This window comes from Hemitrygon akajei, chromosome 2 (assembly GCF_048418815.1).
Source record: "Hemitrygon akajei chromosome 2, sHemAka1.3, whole genome shotgun sequence".
NCBI classification, from domain to species: domain Eukaryota; kingdom Metazoa; phylum Chordata; class Chondrichthyes; order Myliobatiformes; family Dasyatidae; genus Hemitrygon; species Hemitrygon akajei.
The window spans coordinates 105,020,597-105,042,788 of record NC_133125.1 but is presented as its reverse complement, the minus strand read 5'-3'; the positions used below and the strand labels follow the sequence as shown (position 1 = coordinate 105,042,788).

At 42.0% G+C, this 22,192-nt stretch overlaps 1 protein-coding gene across 3 annotated transcripts in view; it reads left to right on the top strand.

Moving 5' to 3' along the window:
* Window positions 1–1,192: 1,192 nt before the first annotated feature.
* Window positions 1,193–22,192, top strand: part of cacnb4a (calcium channel, voltage-dependent, beta 4a subunit) — a 441,145-nt gene continuing 420,145 nt past the window's right edge. The window contains exons 1-2 of one of the 3 annotated variants that reach the window (XM_073026750.1): window positions 1,193–1,553; window positions 1,933–2,025. In XM_073026750.1, the coding sequence (XP_072882851.1) occupies window positions 1,470–1,553; window positions 1,933–2,025 (177 nt within the window). In that variant the 5' untranslated portion in view covers window positions 1,193–1,469. The remainder of the gene's footprint in view (window positions 1,554–1,932; window positions 2,026–22,192) is intronic. The other 2 variants (XM_073026725.1, XM_073026733.1) reach the window with 2 other exon arrangements.

The following is a 22,192-nucleotide window of genomic DNA, read 5'->3' as shown; positions in this document are numbered from 1 at the left end:
CCAACCTGATGGCAAGAACATCGATTTCTCTAACTTTTGGTGATTTCTCCCCCAACACCCCCCCCGCCATTTTCCATTCTCCACTCTGACTCCCCTCTCATCTCTTCTCCCTGCCAGCCTATCAACTTCCCATGGAGGCCTCCCCCCTCCCCTCACTCCGCTTTCTCTTATGGTCCACTGTCTTCTCATATTCCTTCTTCTTAAAAACCTCTCCCAACTATCATCTCCCAGCTTCTTGCTTCATCCATAACGCCACCCTCCCCCACTGCTGGTTTCATCTATCACTCGCAAAACGCTGGAGGAACTCAGCAGGCCAGGCAGCATCTAGGAAAATGAATACACAATCGTCGTTTTGGGCTGAGATCCTTCTTCAGGATTAGAAAGGGGGCAGGTGTCAGAATAAAAAGAAAGGGGGGAGACAAGGTACAGGGAAGGAGGAAGATGTCAGAACAAAAACGAGGGGGAGGTGAAGGGAAGGGAAGGAAGACAAGCTGGAAGGCAATATGTGACTGATTATTCTATTCCATAGTTGCTGCCTGACCTGCTGGAGTTTCTCCAGCATCTTGTGAGTGTTGCTCTAGATTTCCAGCATCTGCGGAACCTTTTCTGTTTATGCCGTTACCCAAGTTTGAGTGTTTTCTTCTCTGTTTGAGAGTTCCCTTTATTATCAAAATCAGAGGGTGAACAATTTTCGGACATCGCTGTCAATTTTAAGAGGCGAGCTTACAGGGTACAAATTAAATGACCTGACTGATAGTTGCGGTTGTAGATGATAACCCGCTTACTCAATGTGACCAACACCATTTCATATCCGCGGATGAGCCAGTACTTCAACACAAATTTCCTCCACACCCTACTGCAACAACGCCTCCGCTCGTATCATTTCAAAATTCCACTTGAGACGCTGATTGAAATGCACGCGGTTTGAAATGGACCACTGATGCGATAATGCAAAGCATTAGAACCAGAAAGTGCAATTTTGCATTCTCTTCTCCTCTCTCTCTCTCTCTCTCTCGCGCGCGCTCTACGTGAATAATTCTGACTCCGAAAGGCAGCATTGAGAAACCGGGCACATTCAACAGCGACGAGGGCAGTTGAAGAAGGTCATTTATCAGTGTGAGGTTTCATTGGATTATTGACCACTCCCCCTCCCAATTTATGTATCACTCCCACAATTTTTTTTTATTTGAGTGACTTCTGGTCTGATTGATCAGCTGCTCTTTGGGAGCCTCCTTTCACTGGGGCACATGAGCAGTTTTGCTGTAGGTGACTGATGGAGGTGTGAGATTTCCATCCGCGGTATCGAGGGGATCCGCGCAGCAGTGAAGATTCCCAGCGGATCCCAATGAACATCTAGGGGGCCGCGGGGCTTGGATAACACGGAGAAACCGTCAGAAAGCCAATGGCCCGCCGCCTTCTACCTTAATAGCACCGCTCAATCAATCCGCTCATCTCCAGCCCCCGAGCTAATGATCTATTTTAAGATGTCCGGAGTTGGACCCTTATTTACCAAAGAGATCTCCGCCGATGGATTACAAGCACCGATCTTTCAGGTAAAACGATGCCCTGAATTCTGAGTTCAATGGCGGGGTAACGGAATAAACACGTCCCTTTTGGCAGTCCCCATTCACAGAGGCTTGTCAGTTATGCTGCGCGATTGTCATAGACGAGACGACATGAACTGATACGAGGGAAGTTCGTGCGCTCAGTGTGAACTAATGTGTTGTGACACTCGCAATCTGTTCACTTCATCTACAGGCGAACTTGAAACAAAGTTTTATAATTGTACTTTGTAATTGCGATTTAGTTAATCTGCTAGTGCTGTTCTTAAAACATATATGGAATAACTGTTTGCTCGTAACAAGATCTAGTGGGTTAGTTTAACGGCGATTCTTTCCTCTTCCCCCACCCCACCCCCACACCCCCGGGTAGTTGACCAGGGTGAATCGGAGAAGAAGCAGATTAAAACGTTCCGATGGAAGCACATCGTCTGATACAACTTCGACTAGTTTCATTCTCCGGCAGGTATGACTGGGAACAACAGTTCCAGGCTGGCTCTCTAGACACCTTCCCAAATAAAGATTTCATTATCCTGAGAAATTGCTAATTAGGTACTCATTATAACGGTTCCTCAACCTTTGGTCCGAGTATTATTAGTACAGCTACTCTGCCTTTGTAATTGGGATTCGGCGGTCTATTTAATCCCATAGAAATATGATAAATGGTATGATTTTTTTGATAAGGATGTATTTTGTCGTTTTCCATCGCATTATATATATTTCCATTAAAGTCCTTTATTTAAATACCAAGAAGCTATTACAATACAAATTGAGTGTAATTAGCGTAATCCATTAGTGTCACCGCTAATGGAATGGTTATAACGTTGGAGAAGGACTTGGGTATTTGGAACATAATGGTGTTCTGATCCAGTAAATTCTGAAAATTTGGCGGAGTGTAGGTTTGGGGATACAGTAAGTTGTACCTTTAACCAAGGAGAGGTTTGTTTGTTATGTGCCTTGTCTTAGGACGCGGGTGATTTTCAAGGCAATTTACCTCAGCAGATGTGACTTGTTATTGCTGCCTTCTCGGGTAGTGTCTTTACAATTCGGGTGACCCCAGCCATTATCCATACTCTTCCGAGATTGTCTGCCTGGTGTCAGTGGTCGCATAACCAGGATTTGTGATGTGTACCAGCTGCTCCTATGACCATCCACCATCTGCTCCCATGGCTTCACGTGACCCTGATTTTTGTGTGGGGGGGGGGGCAGGAACTAAGCAGGTGCTACACCTTGCAGGGTGACCTGCAGGATAGTAGAGGGAAGGGATGCCTAGCACCTATTTTGGTAGAGGCATATTGCTGTCTCAGCACCTGCAAGGAGAGGTACATGTCATTTAATGAACTGTAAAGATGCCAAACTGAAAGAGGGGATTAAGTTTCACAGGAATTTACACCATTAAAAAGTAGCCTTATGCCCATCGTGTCTATGAAGGGTAATGCATAGAACAATCTTTTTGAATCCCAGCCTGAAGCCTACACCTCACCTGGTCCTTGTCCAAGTATTCTTTTCATTTACAAAAAAAGTGTTGCAAGTTTCTGTCCTTTACCCTTTCAGGACCCTGATTTCCAGAGGCAAACTATCTTTGGGCACTTCATTCTTGATTGCTCTGTAATTATCCTTTACCTTAAGTATATGTTCCAGGGATGGAAAGGATTAACATATGAGGAGTGTTTGATGGCTCTGGGCCTGCACTCAGTCAAGTTTAGGAGAAATGTGTGGGGATCTCACTGAAACCTATTGAATATCGAAAGACCCAGATAGAGTGGACACGGTGAAGGTGTTTCCTACAGTTGGGGAGTCTATGACTAGAGTGCTCAGCCTCAGAAAGAAGGGTGTCCCTTTAGAACAGAGATCAGGAGGAATTTCTTTAGCTGGAAGGTAGTGAATTGCCACAGAAGGATATAGAGGCTAAGTCAATAGGTATATTTAAAGTGGTAATTAATAGTTTCTAGATTATTAAGAGCATCAAGGTTTATGGGGAGAAGGGAGGAGATTGAGGTTGAGAGGGAAAATAAATCAGCCATGAATGATTGGCAGAGCAGACTCAATAGCCTGAATGGCCTAATTCTGTTCTTATGTCTTATGGTCTTGTGTTCCAGTTCTACTGATTGAAATGGGTCCTCTTGCCAAAGTGTTTTGGATTTTTCTTCACATTTAGTTTAAGTGGGGAAAGGTAAGAAACTGTATCAGAGTAGATTGTGTAATCTTAACTTTCCAGGATAAGAAGGCTTCTTCGCTCTTGGGTTAAAATTATCCATATGTGTGCTGCAATTTTTTTCTCTCTGACATATGGGTTGCCTTCTGTTTGGAACTGCTGCTACCCTTGTGATTCTGAGCTACTGCACTGAGAAATTAACACCTCACTGCTGAGCATTAGAGTGAAAGGGTATATAATTTTAATGAATTATTGTGTGAAACTTACTCAAGGTGCAAGTATTTCATCAAGAGGGTGGTTCGTCTATGAAATGAGCAGCCAAAGGAAGTGGTTGAGGTGGGCATATTAACATTTAAAAGGCACTTGGATGGGTACATGGATTTCTGTTGTCATGTTTCCAAGTACTTGACATGATTTTTAAATTTCTTTGGATGAGTTTTCATTGCCCTTTTTGCAAAGTTCCTCGTGGCCCAAATATCATTAATTTGGCAAATGTTAGATCCTGGTTTAACAAATGTTGAATGGCTTCCAATTTGGTTATGTAGTTCTCCTCCGTTGTCCAAGTTAACCATGTAATAGGTTTGAGCACAACTATCTTTTTCCCAGGGTTGATGTGTCTAACACCAGAGGGCATGAATTTGGGATGGGAGGGGGCAGGTTCAGGGGAGATGTGTGGGGCAAGTGTTTTACACACTGATGATTGCATGAAATGCATTATCTGGGTGGTAGTGGAGGGTAATATACTGTAGAGGCATTCAAGAGGCTTTTAGATATCCACATGAATGTGAGGAAAATGGAAGGCTACGGACATGGTGCAGGCAGAAGGGATTAATTTAGTTGGCCATTTGATTCCTAATGTAATTAGAATGGCAGAATACTTTGAGTTCCTGTGCTGTACTCTTCCAACTAGGGCAGAAATTTTGGAAGATTGAGGCAACCCAGAGGAATAGATGAGAAGGTCAAGATGTACAAAAAATCTGGATGAACTCAGCAGGTCGGGCAGCATCCGTTGAAAGGAGCAGTCAACATTTCGGGTCGAGACATTTTGAGACTAAATGTTTGGCCGAAGTTTGGCCTCATCATGGCAGTAGAGGAGGCTGTGTACGGACATGTCCGAATGGGAACATGAAGGAGAGTTGAAGTGAGTGGCAACCGGGAGATCCTGTCTGTTGTGGCGGACGGAGCGTAGGTGCTCGACGAAGCGGACCCCAATCTGCGTCGGGTCTCGCCGATGTAGAGGAGGCCGCACCGGGAGCACCGGATGCAATAGATTACCCGGTTGCCACTTACTTCAACTCTCCTTCACGTTCCCATTCGGATATGTCCATACGTGGCCTCCTCTACTGCCATGATGAGGCCAAACTTCGGTTGAAGGAACAACATCTCATATACTGTCTGGGTAGTCTCCAGCCCCTTGGTATGAACATCGAATTCTCCAACTTCCAGTAATTCCCTCCCTCTCCCTTCCCCCATCCCACCTTCACTCTGTCTCCTCTTCTAGCTGCTTATCACCTCTCTCATGACTCTGCCTTCTTCTACTACCCATAGTGCTTTCCCCTTAGATTCCTTCTTCACCTCTCCTGCCTATCCCCTCCCTGCTTCCCCTCCCCCACCCCTTGATCTTTCCTCTGATTGGTTTTCCACCCTCCCCCCACCTTTATAGGACCCGCCCCCTCCTTCTTTAGCCCTGACGAAGGGTCTCGACCTGAAACGTTGACTGCTCCTTTCAACGGATGCTGCCCGACCTGCTGAGTTCATCCAGCTTTTTTGTACGTCTTGATTTGACCACAGCATCTGCAGTGCACTTTGTGTTTACTATAGATGAGAAGGTACTTGGAATCTATTCCATAACAGCAATATACTTGCCTTTTGTCCTATTGTCTTCCAGTTATCATTCCTCCATTGAAGGCCTCACAGCCTGGCTTTAATCCCATGGTTGTTCCTCATCTTGAAACTATTCCATTGCCTTTCAAAGTCATTCCTAATACTTTCAAAGTCATAATATTTTTGTTGTAGTTTTTTCCACTGGTATCTATCTGGCAAGAGTAATGAAATGCTTATTTTCATTCAGGTGGCGTGAATCTGTAGTTAGAGGCAGTTTATCCTGTTTCCATATATGTTAGTTCAGAATTCAGACTGAGTTTATGTATGGAATTCTTGCATTGTGCACTGTCTAAAAATGAGAAAGCATGTTGGAAAATTAATGCATGCAGGCTTTGTCCCCCCTCGGGCTGGGTGACACTAGAATTAGGGGGGGGTCATATGTTTAGGTGAAAGGTGGAATATTTAAAAGGAATATGATGGGAAATGTCTTCACTTAGAGGGTGGTGTGAATGTGGAATGAGCTGCCAGTGGAGATGATAGGTGTGACCACAATTGTAACATTTAGGAGAAGTCTGCATAGGTACATGGATGAGAAGGGAATGGAGGGCCATGGTCTGGGTACAATAGGTGGGACAAAGCAGAAAATCAGTTTGGCATGAACTAGATGGGCCAAAGGGTCTGTTTCTGAGCTTTTTGTCATACATTCTGAGTCTATGACAAAAATTGCTTTCCTTTTCCATTTGGTTCAGAGACTCTTTTAGATGAATGATGGGGCAGCTGTGACTGCTAGAAAGTTGAGGGGCTGGCTAGGGATCTTTCCTTCATCCATCAGGGCATCAAGTTTAGGAGCAGGGAGGACATTATGCTGCAATCATACAAGTTGTTGGTGAGGCTGCACTTGGAGTTTATGAGGATGCTGTCTGGTTTAGAGGGCCTGAGTTATAGGGAGAGGCTGGCCAGGTTGGATCTTTATTCCTTGGAGCATGGGAGAATGGGTGGCCTTGTAGATGTTTCTAAACTCATGAGGTTTATGGATAAGGTTGACGGACATGGTCTTTCCTCCAGAGTTGGAGAGTCCAAAAATAGAGGGCACAGATGCAGGACAAAAAGGGAAAGATTTAAGAAAAGAACAAAAAAGATTTGAAACATAAATTTACACAGAGAGCATGAATAGCTGGAATGAGCTACTGGAGGAAATGGTCAAGGCAGGTAGAAATGCAACATTGAAGAAGCATTTGGATAGGTACATGGAGGGGAGAGCTATGGGCTATTGGCTGAACATGGCCACTGGGAGGGGTGTGGTTAGCATGGGCCAGTTGGGCTGAAGGGCCTGTTTCTATGCTGTAGGATCCTATGACATGCAGTCTATCAGCTCAGCATGTGTAGCAGTGGAACATCAATGGAGATGAGATAATGAGCGATAACAAGCAAAGGCAAATAGGTGATGTTGCCATTTGGCAATTACCCTCTCACCTAGTTCATTGCTTTGTCTCCATCTTCCAAGGTGCAGAGATACTTGAACCCACAAAATACCCAATTTACCTTTTGGCCTCATCCTATCAAAGGTATTCTCTCTGTTCTACACGTCCCTCTCTCACTTCCCTGCAACTAAACTAATTTAATCAGAGCAGCACCAACATCCATCCAAGAAGGTTTAAACTGAGTTGGAGGGAAAGGGAGTTATTCAGAAGGAGAGGTACCATCAACTCGAGAAATAGTAAGAGCTGAAGACAGAACAAGTGAATACGTGAAAATTATGAAATGTGTTTGGAGAATGAGTGGACCTTGCAATTCTATCTCAGGCTGTAGAATTTTCAGGGGAAGCGGGGGCGGGGGGAAACTAAAAGCCGAGGAAGAATTGTACATTCAGATAAAGATCGTATTACTTCATTACTGAGGGAGGATATCCTAGAAGACTTCTCAAATGAGGCCACTTGGAGATTAGAAACATAAAGGACATTGTCACTTTGTGGGGTGGGTTGTGGTGTGGTGCAGGGATTGGTATTGGTTATAGGCTTTGCACCAGTCAACAGCAGATACAGATGCCAGAATTGGGTATATTATTACTGTGAGAAATTTATTGCTTTGTGGCAGCAGTACAGTGTAATACATAAGTTGCTACAAGTTGCAATAAGAAATGAAGCCCTCCGTTGATCAGGGTCAACCATGGATGTTGTGTCACAGCTGCTGACACGATACAAAAGTCAGTACGCAAGCGAGGGCAGTACGATATGGAGGAGCAAGCTGTTGCTCGTGCAGCAGGCTCCTGCTCTCCGAGTCCACACAGCTGATGAATCCAAAGGGATGGCAGAGACTGATACAGTTTGGCATCAGTGGCGTCGCAGGGGCTACCAGTCAGCGTTGAACTCAACAGGGTCTCCAGCTCTCGATTTAAAAAATTTTTTTTTTCCCTCTGGATTTACTCCCAAAGCCTTTCCCATGAGCGGATATAGTCACCAGGTAGCGGAGGTTTGAAGTCAGTTTTCCTTCTTGATAAGCTGCCAAACACAGATGACAAGGTCCATCTGCCCGAAGTGACTGGCTTTAAGGCACCAGTAACCCACCTTTACCTCTTCCATCAGGAGAAACAGTTCTGCTGGGTTAGTAACTAAACCACACATGAAGGCTGGGAGCTGGATTTGGTTATCAGGGCTATCTGAGTTGCATGTCACCAGGAGCATTTAATAGGTAATGTAGTGGGAACTTATCCCCACTAACGTACCTGGCTATAACAACCTTAAGGAACCTACAATAAGAAATATATATTTTTAAAATGCATATCACCACATAGAACCCTGAGATTCATTTTCCTGCTGGAATTCTTTGCAAATCTATAGAGCAGTAACTGTAAACAGGATCAACGAACAACAAATTGTGCAAATGGAAATAAGTAGCAATAAACAACGAGTATGAAACAATAAGATAAAGTGAGATCAACACACACACAAAATGTGCTGGAGGAACTCAGCAGGCCAGGCAGTATCTATGGACAAAAGTACAGTTGACATTTTGGGCCGAAACCCTTCGGTAGGATGGTGAGATCTTTGATTGTGGAAACACCAGAAATAGACTGAGTGTAGTTATCCCTTATTGTTCAAGAGCCTGATGGTTGAGGAGTAGTAACTGTTCTTTAACCTGGTGGTGTGCATCCAGGGACACTTGTACCTTTGACCTGATGGCAGCATTGAGAAAAGAGCATGGCCAGGGTGGTGAAGGTCTATGATGATGGATGCTGCTTTTCTATGGCAACATTTCATATAGATGTGTCCAGTGGTTGGGATGGTTTTACCAGTGATGTACTGGGCCAAATCCACTACCTTTTGTAGGATATTCCGATCTTGTTCATTGGACCCTGAATACCAGATGATGATGCAACCATTTAGAATGCTCTCCACAGTACATCAGTAGAAATTTGCCAGAGTCGTTGGTGACGTGCCAAATATGAAGGTACGTGTTAGAGAGAACCAATTGCAAGTAGGGTCTTTGTCTGGGTGATTACACATAATGACTGGCAGCTTTAGTATTAAAGTTCAGAGAGGGAGGAAGTTTTGTGTTTGTCTAGGAGAGCTCATTGACCAAGTATGTAGATAGACCATTGAGTGAAGGAACACTTTTGGACCATATACTAGGGAATGTATCTGACCAAGTTGAGAGAGTATCAGTGCGGGATTGGTCTAGAGATTGTTGCTGTATGCGCAGGTTAAATGAAAAACATCACAAGCAGATAAGTCTACATTTGTATATTGGGAAGAGATCAAAGCATAAACAATGACACTTCAAGGCCAGCGCACTCATGTAAAGGTAAAAGTTAGCGGTAGCCCTCGATGCAGAATACTTGGGGTTGCTTCAATAGAAAAAAGGGGACTAATAACTGGGAAGCACTGTCATGAGTATTATGTGTAATGAGATTCTAAGGAAGGAAATTGGGGAAGTTAAGAAAAATGAGAAATTACTGACAGACAGGATTAAGGTAACTCTGAAGGCATTTTATAAATAGATTGGGGTAAAAGGGTAACTTCTGCCCCTAAATATTATTAGGGACAAATGTCTCTGGGCATTGATATCTGAAGATCTAGCTTGGACCCAACATATTGATGCAGCTACAAAGAAGGCATGATAGCAGCTATAAAAAATTAGGAGTTTGAGAAGATTTGGTATGTCACCAAAGACAATTGCAAATTTCTACAGTTGTACCCCGGAGGACATTTTAATTGGCTGCATCACTATCTTGGAAGGGGGGCTGTTGCACAGGATTGAAGTAAGCTGCAGAGAATTGTAAACTCATTCTGCTCCAGCATGAGCACTAGCCTCTGTAGTATCCAGGACACTTTCAAGAAGCAATGCCTCAAAAAGGGGGCATCCATCATTAAGGACCCCCATCACCCAGATCATGCCTTGTTCTCATTGCTACCATCAGGAAGAAGGCACAGAAGTCTGAAAGCACACACTCAATGTTTCAGGAACAGCCTTGTTCCCTCTGGTGTCTAATTTCTGAATGGACATTGAAACAGTGAACACTATCTCACTACTTTTTTATTTCTATTTTTGAAATACTTATTTAATTTAACTATTTAGTATATAAAGGCTGTAATTTTCATTTTATTACTCTATTATTATGTATTGCATTGTACTGCTGCTGCAAAGACAACAAATTTCATGACATATGCTGGTGATATTAAATCTGATTCTGATAATTGAGCAAAATGTAGGGTCCATCAGGGGCAAATGGATCAATGTGTATGTGGAGCCAGAATATATAAGTTAGATCCTAAATGAATAATTTTTAATCAGTATTCACAAGGGAGACAGATTTTGTCTTTGCAAAATTCAGTGAAGGGTTAGTTAAAAGTCTAGTTCAGGTCTTCATAAATAGAGGTGAGGTGCTTGATGCACTGGCAGGCTTAAAGACAGATAAATCCCCAGAATTGAATGGGATCTATTCCAGGTTGCTACTGGAGGTGAGTGAAGATATCTGTTGATTTTACTTACTTGCTGGACACAAGTGTGATACCAGATCTGGAAGATGACGAATGCTGTCCCACTTTTCAAGAAATGCAGTAGAGAAAGGCTTGGGCCTGTGAGCTTAATATTAATGATAGGAATTATAGCTGAAACAATTATTGAGGAAGGGAATTAATTATCACTTGGAAAGCCAAAGACTAAACTGTGATATACAATGCGATTTTAAGACCAGACCTGTCTGAGCAATTTGATTGAATTCCTTGAAGAAATAACAGTGCATCAGTGGTGGCAGCACCGTAGATATGATTTCTATGGGTGTTTGTAAAACCTTTGATAGGGTTCCACGTGGGAGATTGGTTCAAAAGGTTAGTGCTGATTTGACCCAAAGCTAGTTGGCAAACTGGATCCAATATTGGCTTGTCAATAGGGGGCAGTGGGTTGTTTTTGTTACTGGATGCTTTTGACTAGTGGTGAACAAAAGGGTCAGTGTTGGAGTGGATCTTTGTAATATATATGAATGATTTAGATGTGGATGTAGGAGGCAAGACCAAGATGACTCTGGATGACTGAATGACTGGTGGAGCTGTTGATGGTGTGGAAGATATCAATGCTTTGATGAAATGGGCAGAAGATTGGCAGATAAAATTGTTTCAAAACAGACCTCAAGTTTCTTTTGATTCCTTTTGATCAATGGAGTTGGCAATGAATGACATTACTTAACAAAATGTTTGATTAAGTAACTTTATTTAACTCTTAAGTAAAAGAACAAAGAAATCTCTTTTGTTAACAAAATTAGTAACTCAAGTAATTGTGTTTAACTCTTCACTACAGTTTTAATTCAACTCTATCTTCAGCTATGAATATACCCTTTTTCAATTAAAAGAACAAAACTCAGGCTTTATTTAATTCTTCACTAATAAATCAAGATCAAAGTTGCATGTACAGGGTATTCATCATCATACTTGTGCAATTTACTGGAAAATACCATATAATTTCCAGTAAATCATCTCAGACAGGCCTACCTGCATAACCAAAACCTGAAACTAACCTTGAGTCAGTTGTCTTATCAACATATTCAACCATTTTACTGCTATTGGAACTGGGAAATCACTAATTCTGTTTCATCTTACTACAGGAATTTACACCAAACATATGAGATGATGCATTTTGGGTGCATTAATGAGACTGGAACATAAATCATAAATGGTAGGATCTTGGAGTATTGAAAATCAGAAGGGCCTTTAACTACTAATTCAAGAATCCTCAGAGATGGCAATGCAGTTAGATAATATGGTGAGGAAGGCATTAAAGATATTGACCTTATTCATTGGATCATTGGATGCAGAATTAGGGAGGTTTTCCTCCAACTTTATAAAACTGAGGTCAGACCTCAGCTGGAGAACTGTGTGCAGTTCTGGTCATCAAGGTATAAGAAGGATGTGATAGTTCTGGAGAAGCTGCAGAGGAGATTCCCAAGGATGCTCCCTAGGATGGAGCATTAGAAATGTGAGAAAAGAATGGAGAATTTGGGCCTGTTCTCCTTGGAGCATACAAGGTTATGACAGGACATGATTGAGGTATATAAAATTATGATGAGCAAAAATCTGATAGATATAAATAGGATAGACTGCAAGAAAGAGGGTAAGGGGGAAGAAATTCAGAGGAGATGAGACATTTTACACCCCAAGAGTAACTAGAGGCAAATATCTGGAATGTCTGAGAGAGTAGTTGAAGCTTAGTCCCTGACAGCTTTTTAAAAAGTGTCTAGAGCAGGGGTTCCCATCCTTTTATATACCATGAATCTCTACCATTAACTGAGAACTCTGTGGACCCAGGTTGGGAACCCCTGGTCTAGAGGAACACTTGAATTGTTGAGGCCTAGAGGCCTATGGGACAAATAGTAGGGGGTGATATTATTAATTTGATCAGTGTGGATGACCAGGGTCAAATGGCTTTTTTTACAAGCTGTACAGTTCTGATTCTCTCTGAAACTTTAACCCTGTTTCTCTCTCCATAGATGCTGCCTGACTCACTGAGTGTTTTTATTTTCAGTTAATTAACAACTGGGCTGATGATGAAGTGGATAGTAATAGGAAAAGTGGAAGTTCAATGATGAGCCAGGGAAACACGTCCAGCTTTGCTACATGAGAATACTGGTGCAGTAGCTGTGGTTTGAAACTGTTTAACCCATTGAATCTCTGATGTTGTAGAATACTGAAATAAAAGTGGTGCTGTTCTTCCTTGTGCTTAGGTTGGCCTTCATTGCTAATGTGAATGGTCAGAATGTAGGTGGGACAGTGACTAATATTTTGGAATGACACTTGTAGACCAAACAGAAGTAACGACCCCTGGCATTTTCATTGTAAGCAGTGAATGTGAGAGTCATATAAAGCATAAGTATAAAGATGCAAAGTGTTTCCTTTTCCATTAATGCTTTTTGAAATCAGGATCAGGGTTAATATCACTGGCATACTGTACTGTGCAAAAGTCTTGGACACATGTAAAAGAAAATCTGTAAACCATAGATGCTTTCAAAAGTAATGAAAAGTTTCAAAATATTGAAAAAATTGCTATGAGGAGTATAAAACTAAATCAAATCAGAATTTGGTGGGATCACTTTTGCCTTTTAAACTGCATCAGTTCTCTCAGGTACACTGTTGTGCAGTTTGTTAAGAAAATCGGCTGGTAGGTTGTTCCAAGCATCTTGGAGAACTTCCCACAGTTCTTCTACAGACTTTCGCTGTCTTGTTTCTTTCTGCCTCTCCGGGTAATACCAGACAGTCTTGACGACATTGAGATCAGGACTCTGTGGAGGCCTTACCATCTGAAACTATATATAAAAAAAAAATCTAGGGTGCCTAAGACTTTTGCATAGTATTGTATGCCATGAAATTTGTTTTGTGGTAGCAGTATATTGCAATACATAAACTCTAAATTACAATAAGAAATGTCTATACAAATACTAAATTACAGAAGTAGTGCAAAAAGAAAGCTAAACTAGTGTGTTAGTGTTCATGGGTCCATTATCCATTCAGAATCTGATGGTGGAGGGGAAGTAAAGATGTTGACTTCTTTTGCCGATTTCTGTTTTTATCTCTAAATGCATTTTCACCTGGAATAAAATCTCTCAGGTGAGATGGGAATTTAAAGTTCAAAGTAAATTTGTTATCAAAGTACATATCTGTCATCATATACAACCTTGAGATTCATTTTCTTGTGGGCAATCACAGTAAACAGAGGAAACACAATAGAATCAAGGAAAGACCGCATCCAATAGGATGAACAAAAACCAATGTAGGGGGGAGAAAAACAGCAACAAACTGTGCATATACAAAAGGAAAGAAGAAAAAAAAAAGCAATAAGTATTGAACATGAGATGAAGAGTCCTCGAAGCCGAGGCCACAGGTTACCTGGAAACAGTCCAGTGACGGGGTGAGTGACAGTATGCCCTCTGGTTCCAGAGCCTTTTATCTGTCCGTCTTTTTAGAGATGCTAGGCTCTTCAACCCATGCCGGCAGCAATCCCCCCCCCCCCCCCCCCCCACCATTTAACCCTAGCCTATTTACAATGACCAATTAACCTACTAACTGTTACATCTTTGGACTGTGGGAGGAAACCAGAGCATCTGTAGGATATCTACGTATTCCACAGGGAGGATGTACAAACTCCTTACAGAGATTTGAACTCTAAACTCTGACTGTTACGGTGTTGTGATAATGGAAGGGATGAAAGAGCAGATAATGGAAACTGTAGACATGGGAAGATGTCACTGGAGGGGTGGGGGGTCATGGAAAATTGTTCTTGGAGATGTTGGATGAATGAACGAGTATGCTGTGCAGACTCAGCATGTCAGACAGCTGAAAGGAATAGGAGGGGGAGATGTCATTGATGGTGCTGTATTGCTGGAAGAGGAAGAAATAAAGGGTGCCATTGAATATGGAGGCTTGCGAGATGAGGGCAAAGGGAAGGTGATCATTTTTCTGGGGCGTGGGTGAAAGTGTGATGGAAAAATCCAGATGTATAATACGCCCTATGAACCATGAAGCAAGTAAAAGAAAACCTAACAGAAGCCCTGGTATAGAAGGTGGATGTATGGATATGAAGCATTTCAGGAAGTGGATCATGAGAAGATGGAAACAGTGTGGTGAGGTGTATGGTTCTGCAAGCTTACAGTAGATACTTACTGACAACCTGTTTCGGCAAAGCAGCCAGAGGAACTGATGAAGGGTTGGTGATAGAATATGTGAAGGCAAGGGAAGGATACAACCTGGGAGTAAAGCTGAGTAGATTTGGAATGCAGAATGGTCCATGTTTTCCATGTAAAATGCAATTGTATGTATAGTACATGTTACCATAGCAATATATTTTATTTAGAGGAAGTAAGTGGATTCAAAGAACTTAACATAAGAACATCTTTTAAAAAAGCTAGAACTACAATCTATAAATTCACTGATGACACAACTGTTGCTAGAATCTGAGATGGTGAAGAGGAAGCAACAACTTTACATTCAATGTCAGTAAGACCAAGGAATTGACTGTGAACTTCAGGAATGGGAGTTCTCACATCAGTCCTCCTCAGAATCAGAATTATCAAGGGGTTAGCAATAGAAAAGGGAGAGCAGCTTCAAATTCCTGGGCCTCAACATCTCACAGGATCTATCCTGGTCCAACATATTGATGCAATCATGAAAAAGGCACACCAGTGGATATACTTTATTAGGAGTTGAGGACATTTGGAATTCAGCTGGTCAATGAGCAACCATGGAGTTGCAGGGATGTTTGAAGTTTCATGTCAAAAAGCTGCATCATGACTGGAGTCCACTAGGACAGGATCTTGTCCTCACTTGATGCTCCCTGCCTCCTAACCAATTCTCAACCCATTTGTTATGCCCAATATTAGGGGTTCCAGAAAATCAAAAATATCTGCAGATGCTGAAAATATGAAGTTTAAAAAGAACGTTTTGAAATTACTGAACAGGTTGGCTGTACCTGTGGAAAGAGAATAGAGTTAAGAACATGGGCAATACATAGGAGATGCCTGACCTGCAGAGTCCCACCAGCATTTGTGTGTGTGTGCTGTCTGAAAATATAAAGCTTAAAGAGAAAGATTTGGAAAATACTCAGCAGGTTGGCAGTACTTGTCTAAAGAGAATAGAGTTAAGAACATGGACAAAGTGTAGGTGATGTCTGACCGGCTGAGTTCCAGCAGCATTTTGTGTGTGTTGCTCTGGATTTCTAGCACCTGCAGAATCTCTTGTGTTTAAGAGCATGGACTTTTATTTTGTGATTTAGTCTTTGGTAGGACACTATCGAGCAACTGGAAAATTACATCTGGCTTTCCGCTATTCACGCTGGTTAAAAAAATTCTAATAAATTTGTCAAACCTGGCCCCTGCTTCATGAAACAAAGCTGACACAACTTGATTTGATTATGATCTTCCAAATGTCACAGAGTTTTACAACACAGAAATGGGCCTGTTTGCTCACAATGTCCATGTGAGTATCATCCCCATCTATACAGTGAACTAGACTACATAAATCTACAGACCAGGGTAGGAAGTATTCCCAGATGTTTTCCCTCCAGTGCAGACCCAGCAGGTACATTTGTGCAGAAGTAACTGTAGTCAATAGCTTGTGTTCCCAAATCTGCAGTCTCTCATATACATGGACTATATCAAGCATGTTAATATGGAGTCATAGAGAAGTACAGCACAGAAACAGACCCTTTAGCCCATCCAGTCCATACCAAAACCAGTTAAACTACCTACTTCCATTGACCTGCACCAGGACCATAGTCCTCCATATCCCCACTATCCATGTACATATTCAAACTTCTCTTAAACATTGAAATTGAGCTTATATGCACGACTTGTGCTGACAGCTCGTCCCCCATTCTCACAACTCTCTAAGTGAAGAAGTTTCCCCTCATGTTCTCCTTAAACTTTTCACCTTTCACCCATAAGCTATGAACACTGGTTGTAGTCCCACCCAATCTCAGTGGAAAAAGCCTGCTTGCATTAACCCTATCTATATCCCTCATAATTTTGTTACCTGTATCAAATTTCATCACCATCTTCTATGTTCTAAGGAATACAGTCCTAAACTTTTCAATCTTTCCTTATAACTCAGGTCCTCCAGACTCGGCAACATCCTTGTAAATTTTCTTTGTACTCCTTCAACCTTGCTTGCATCTTTCCTGTAGGTATGTGACCAAAATTGCGCACAATGCTCCAAATTAGGCCTCACCAGCATCTTGTACAACTTCAACATAACATCCCCATTTCCTGTAATTAATACATTGATTTATGAAGGCCAATGTGCCAAAAGCTTGCTTTATGACCCTATCTACCTGTGAAGTCATTTTCAATGAATTCCCAGATCTCTTTGATCATCCACACTCCTCAGCGTCCTGCTGTTCATTGTGTAAGACCTACCTTGGTTGGTCCTACTGAAGTAAGTGTAAATAAAAATACAAATCCAGTAATGTAAAGGATTGTGGAAATGAGTAGGAAAGGCAAGATTAGAGATGAAGGAAGAATATGAAATAGTGAGCATTAACTTTTGCAGTCCCCGGGCTTGGGATGCTGTCAAATAATCTGACTAAAGTGATAGGTTAAATGCTGAAATAATTGTTTTCAAAAGTTATGGTAAGGAAAAAAATCCAAAATGAGGAGGTATAACCATAAAATCATGCCAGTGCCAACTAATTCAGGGCTGAAGTCAGAAAGAACTTTATCTGTACAGGGTAATTCACTTGAGGGTATTGGTGTAAACTGTGGCCTCCAAGGTTAAAAGTTAACAAAAATTTAAGCTAAAGAATGTGGGCTGATCCACTTTTCTAAAACTGAGAGAGTGCTCTGCACCATCAGAGGCAAGTCCATTCAGATGTCCGATGTTTACACCTTGAAGAGCAGGGGATCTCTCCTCTGGTGGAGGTTTAAATGGAGATGGCGGGTAAATGTATTCAGGGTTCAAGTCAAGCAGGATCTAGTTGAGTAGGGGAATTTACTCTCTTGCTGTATCCCAGCATTGGATTTGTGCCAACTGTATCAGGACAGTCCATACCCTATCTGGGCAAGTGTGAGGTGTTACACTCAAAGGTGGAAAGAAAGAACAAGGTGTACAGTGAGTGGTAGGAAGATTGGAAGGATTTTGGGGTGCTCCCTGAAAATGGAAGCATGTAGATGGGTTGGTAAAAATGGGTCCCAGCATACTTGCCTTGTGTAAGAGTCAGGAAGTCATGTTCAGCTGTGTAAAACATTTGTTAGGCCATGTTTAGAGTATTGTTTGCAGTTCTGACCAGAGGAAAGTTGTGGAGGAATTGAAGGAAGTGCAGAAGAGGTTCACTAGGATGATGCCTGGACTGGGGAGTATTAACCATAAGGAGAATTTGTTCAATCTTGGATTGTTTTTCTCTGGAACATCACAGGCTAAGCGGAGACCTGATGGAAGTATATAATAAGAGCCAGAAATGGCTGATTGTCCTTTTCCCAGGGTAGAAATGTCAATTCTGAAGGGCATAGCTTTAAGGTAGGAGGTGGATCTTTTAAAGGGGATTTGGAAGGCAAATAATTCCACACAACCTGGAGTGCACTGCCAGTGGATATGATAGAAGCAGATATAACAGCAATGTTTAAGAGTCACTTAGACAGGTACTCGAACAGCCAGAGAATAGATGGATATAGATCAAATGCAGGCTCATGTGGGTAGTTTAATCTGGCACAGCGGCATGGGATGAGGGCCTGTTCCCATGCTGGACTGTCAAATGCTCCATGTATTTCACATTAGGGGTGGAGAAGAGATAGTGTTGTAGATTAACCTCGATCAAAGCAATTTAGTGGATACTTCTGAGTGTACATTGGTCTGTAGGGAAATGTTTAATTTCTAGTAGTAATTTTGTTTTCTTTGGACCTTTCAGTGCAAAACTTTGCCACAAGGTTAAGAGCAACTTCAACTGTCATTTAAAAACTACACTTCTAATTTATTCACTAAACAGTCAGTTTTATTAACCCCAGTTTCCTTTAGAGAAACCTGTCTGAGGGATCAAAACTCAAACTATATTCATTGTTCTGATTCTTTCTTTAGGACTCATGTTCCTAGTATTTATCTATCTAATTATTAAATTATCTATTTGCACAATTTCTCTTCTTCTGCAGATTGTCAATCTTTGGTTATCTATAATTTTTTCATAAATTCTACTGCTTTCCTTTATTTTGCAGTGAATGCCTTCAAGACAATGAATCTCAGGGTTGTGTACAGTGATGTAGTCCCCCCCCCCCCCCCCACCAGGTTCGTTTGCAAACTCGGCTCATTAGCCAGCTCTGCTAACAGCCATGGGTCTTGGTGGTGAGAAGGCCACCTTTCATAAACAATAAATGTCTAGGGTCAACCAAACAGGAACCAGTCCAACCAGTCCAAACGTGCTCAAGAATTTAGAGCTTATCCTGGAGTTGTCTTTTTACTCACCCGCTGGACAGCACATTCTGAACTTTACTTGAAAGCCAACTTGAACAAATGGGCTCTCTCAGGAGTATTTGCCCTTCCGCCTTGGAGCCATTCATCTACACAAAGCACTTTGTGCAATTGGGACGCACCTTCCAACGTCATTCTCAGCCATCTTCCCTCACGTCCTTCATCATGTCATGACCCGTGAACCACACTGTCCTTCATCAAAGATATCTAGAACTTTCTCCGGATTCCACCATCCTGAATGGCTAACACACCATTCCTAAACATTCTACCAGCAGGACACACTGCTTTTCCAGAAAACAGCTGAAATGAAATGCCTATGGAATAGCAGTATGGATCTTAACCTGGACTTGGAAAATTTACTTTGAATTTTGAACTTTTTTCTCACTGAGATCTGTGACCTCAAACACAATTTCTCCTGTGTGTCTGTACTGCTTTGTCCATGGAAGTCAGAGTCCAGGTCACTCCCAGTTTTTAGCCTCTAATTTACAAATGTTTGTAGTCCAGACTGCTCGTAGCTGATGCATCTTTGTCTAATGGTCATGCTGTAAAGGGATGACTTCACTCAACTTCACTCAGCCCATCATTGTAATGTTCCCACAACCTAAGTGCTCAGCTTATAAATTTACACAGTGTTTTGTCTTTTGCATGTTGGTTGCTTGGCCATCTTGTTGTGTGTGGTCTTTCTGAGATTCAGTTCTGTTTCTTTACATTAACTGTGAATGCCTGCAAAAAAAGGAATCTTAGGGTTGTATATAGTGACATACATGTATTTCGATAATAAATTTACTTTGAACTTAAACAGAAGATTACAATAGAAGGTAAGAATAAATGGCTTTCGGGTAATACATTAGCCTGGTTAGACAACTGTCTAACAAAGAAAACAGAATTAAGATAACTGGTTGATTGAAGTTTGGCAAGCTGTAAATACAAGGCACTACAGAGATATCAACTGTTTGCATTCTATATTAATAACTTAAATGATGAGACTCTGTATTACCAACAAATCTGCTGACAAAGTTAGGCAGAGAAGTTATTTATAAGGAAACAGCATAAAGAAGAATATAAATAGGTTAAACCAGTAATGAAAAATTGTTAGATTAAACATAGAAAACCTACAGCACAACACAGGCCCTTCATCCCACAAAGCTGTGCCGAACATGTCCTTACCTTAGAAATTAAGTAGGGTTACCCATAGCCCTCTATTTTTCTGAGCTCCATGTACCTATCCAGGAGTCTCTTAAAAGACCCTATCGTATCCGCCCCCACCACCATCACTGGCAGCCCATTCCACACACTCACCACTCTCTGCGATTTAAAAAAAAAAAAAAATCACTTACCCCTGACATCTCCTCTGTACCTGCTTCCAAGCACCTTAAAACTGTGCCCTCTCATGCTAGCCATTTCAGCCCTGGGAAAAAACCTCTGACTATCCACACGATCAATGCCTCTCATCATCTTATACACCTCTATCAGGTCACCTCTCATCCTTTGTGGCTCCAAGGAGAAAAGGCAGAGTTCACTCAACCTATTCTCATAAGGCATACCCCCAGTTTGGGCAACATCCTTGTAAATCTCCTCTGCACCCCTTCAATGGTTTCCACGTCCTTCCCGTAGTGAGGCACCAGAATTGAGCACAGTACTCAAAGTGGGGTCTGACCAGGGTCCTATATAGCTGTAACATTACCTCTTGGTTCCTAAACTCAATTCCTAAATTGACAAAGACCAATGCACCATATGCCTTCTTAATCACACAGTCAACCTGTGCAGCAGCTTTGAGTGTCCTATGGACTCAGACCCCAAGATCCCTCTGATCCTCCACACTGCCAAGAGTGTTACTGTTAATACTATAGTCTGTCGTCATATTTGGCCTACCAAAATGAACCACCCCACACTTATCTGGGTTGAACTCCATCTACCACATCTCAGCCCAATTTTGCATCCTATCAATATTCTGCTGTAACCTCTGACAGCCCTCCACATTATCCAGAGCACTCCCAACCTTTGTGTCATCAGCAAACGTACTAACCCATCCCTCCACTTCCTCATCCAGGTCATTTACTAAAAATCACGGAAAGTAAGGGTCCCAGAACAGATCCCTGAGGCACCCCACTGGTGACTGACCTCCATGCAGAATATGACCCATCTACAACCACTCTTTGCCTTCTGTGGGCAAGCTAGTTCTGGATCCACAAAGCAAGGTCCCCTTGGATCCCATGCCTCCTTACTTTCTCAATAAGCTTTGCATGGGGTACCTTATCAAATGCCTTGCTAAAATCCATAAACACTACATCTACTGCCCTACCTTCATCAATGTGTTTAGTCACATCCTCAAAATATTCAGTTAGGCTCCTGAGGCACAACCTGCCCTTTACAAAGCCATGCTGACTACTCCTAATCATATCATACCTCTCCAAATGTTCATAAATCCTGCTTCTAAGGATGTTCTCCATCAACTTACCAACCATTGAGGTAAGACTCACTGGTCTATAATTTCCTGGGCTATCTCTACTCCCTTTCTTGAATAAAGGAACAACATCCGCAACCCTCCAAACCTCCGGAACCTCTCCTGTCCCCATGGATGATGCAAATATCATTGCCAGAGGCTCAGCAATCTCTTCCCTCGCCTCTCACAGTAGCCTGGGGTATATCTCGTCCATTCCCCGTGACTTATCCAACTTAATGCTTTTCAAAAGCTCCAGCACATCCTCTTTCTTAATCTCTGCATGCTCAAGCTTTTCAGTCCACTGTAAGTCATGCCTACAATCACCAAGATCCTTTTCTGTTGTGAATACTGAAGCAAAGTACTCATTAGGTACCCCGCTATCTCTTTTGGTTCCATACACACTTTTCCACTGTCACACTTGATTGGTCCTATTCTCTCACATCTTATTCTCTTGCTCTTCACATATTTGTAGAATGCCTTGGGGATTTCTTTAATACTGTCTGCCAAGGCCTTCTCATGGCCCCTTCTGGTTCTCCTAATTTCTTTCTTAAGCTCCTTCCTGCTAGCCTTATAATTTTCTAGATCTCTATTATTACCTAGTGTTTTGAACCTTTCATAAGCCCTTCTTTTCTTCTTGGCTAGATTTACAACAGCCTTTGTACCCCACAGTTCCTGTACCCTACCATCCTTCCCCTGTCTCATTGGAACATACCTAGGCAGAACTTCAGGCAAATATCCCATGAACATTTGCCACATTTCTTCCATACATTTCCCTGAG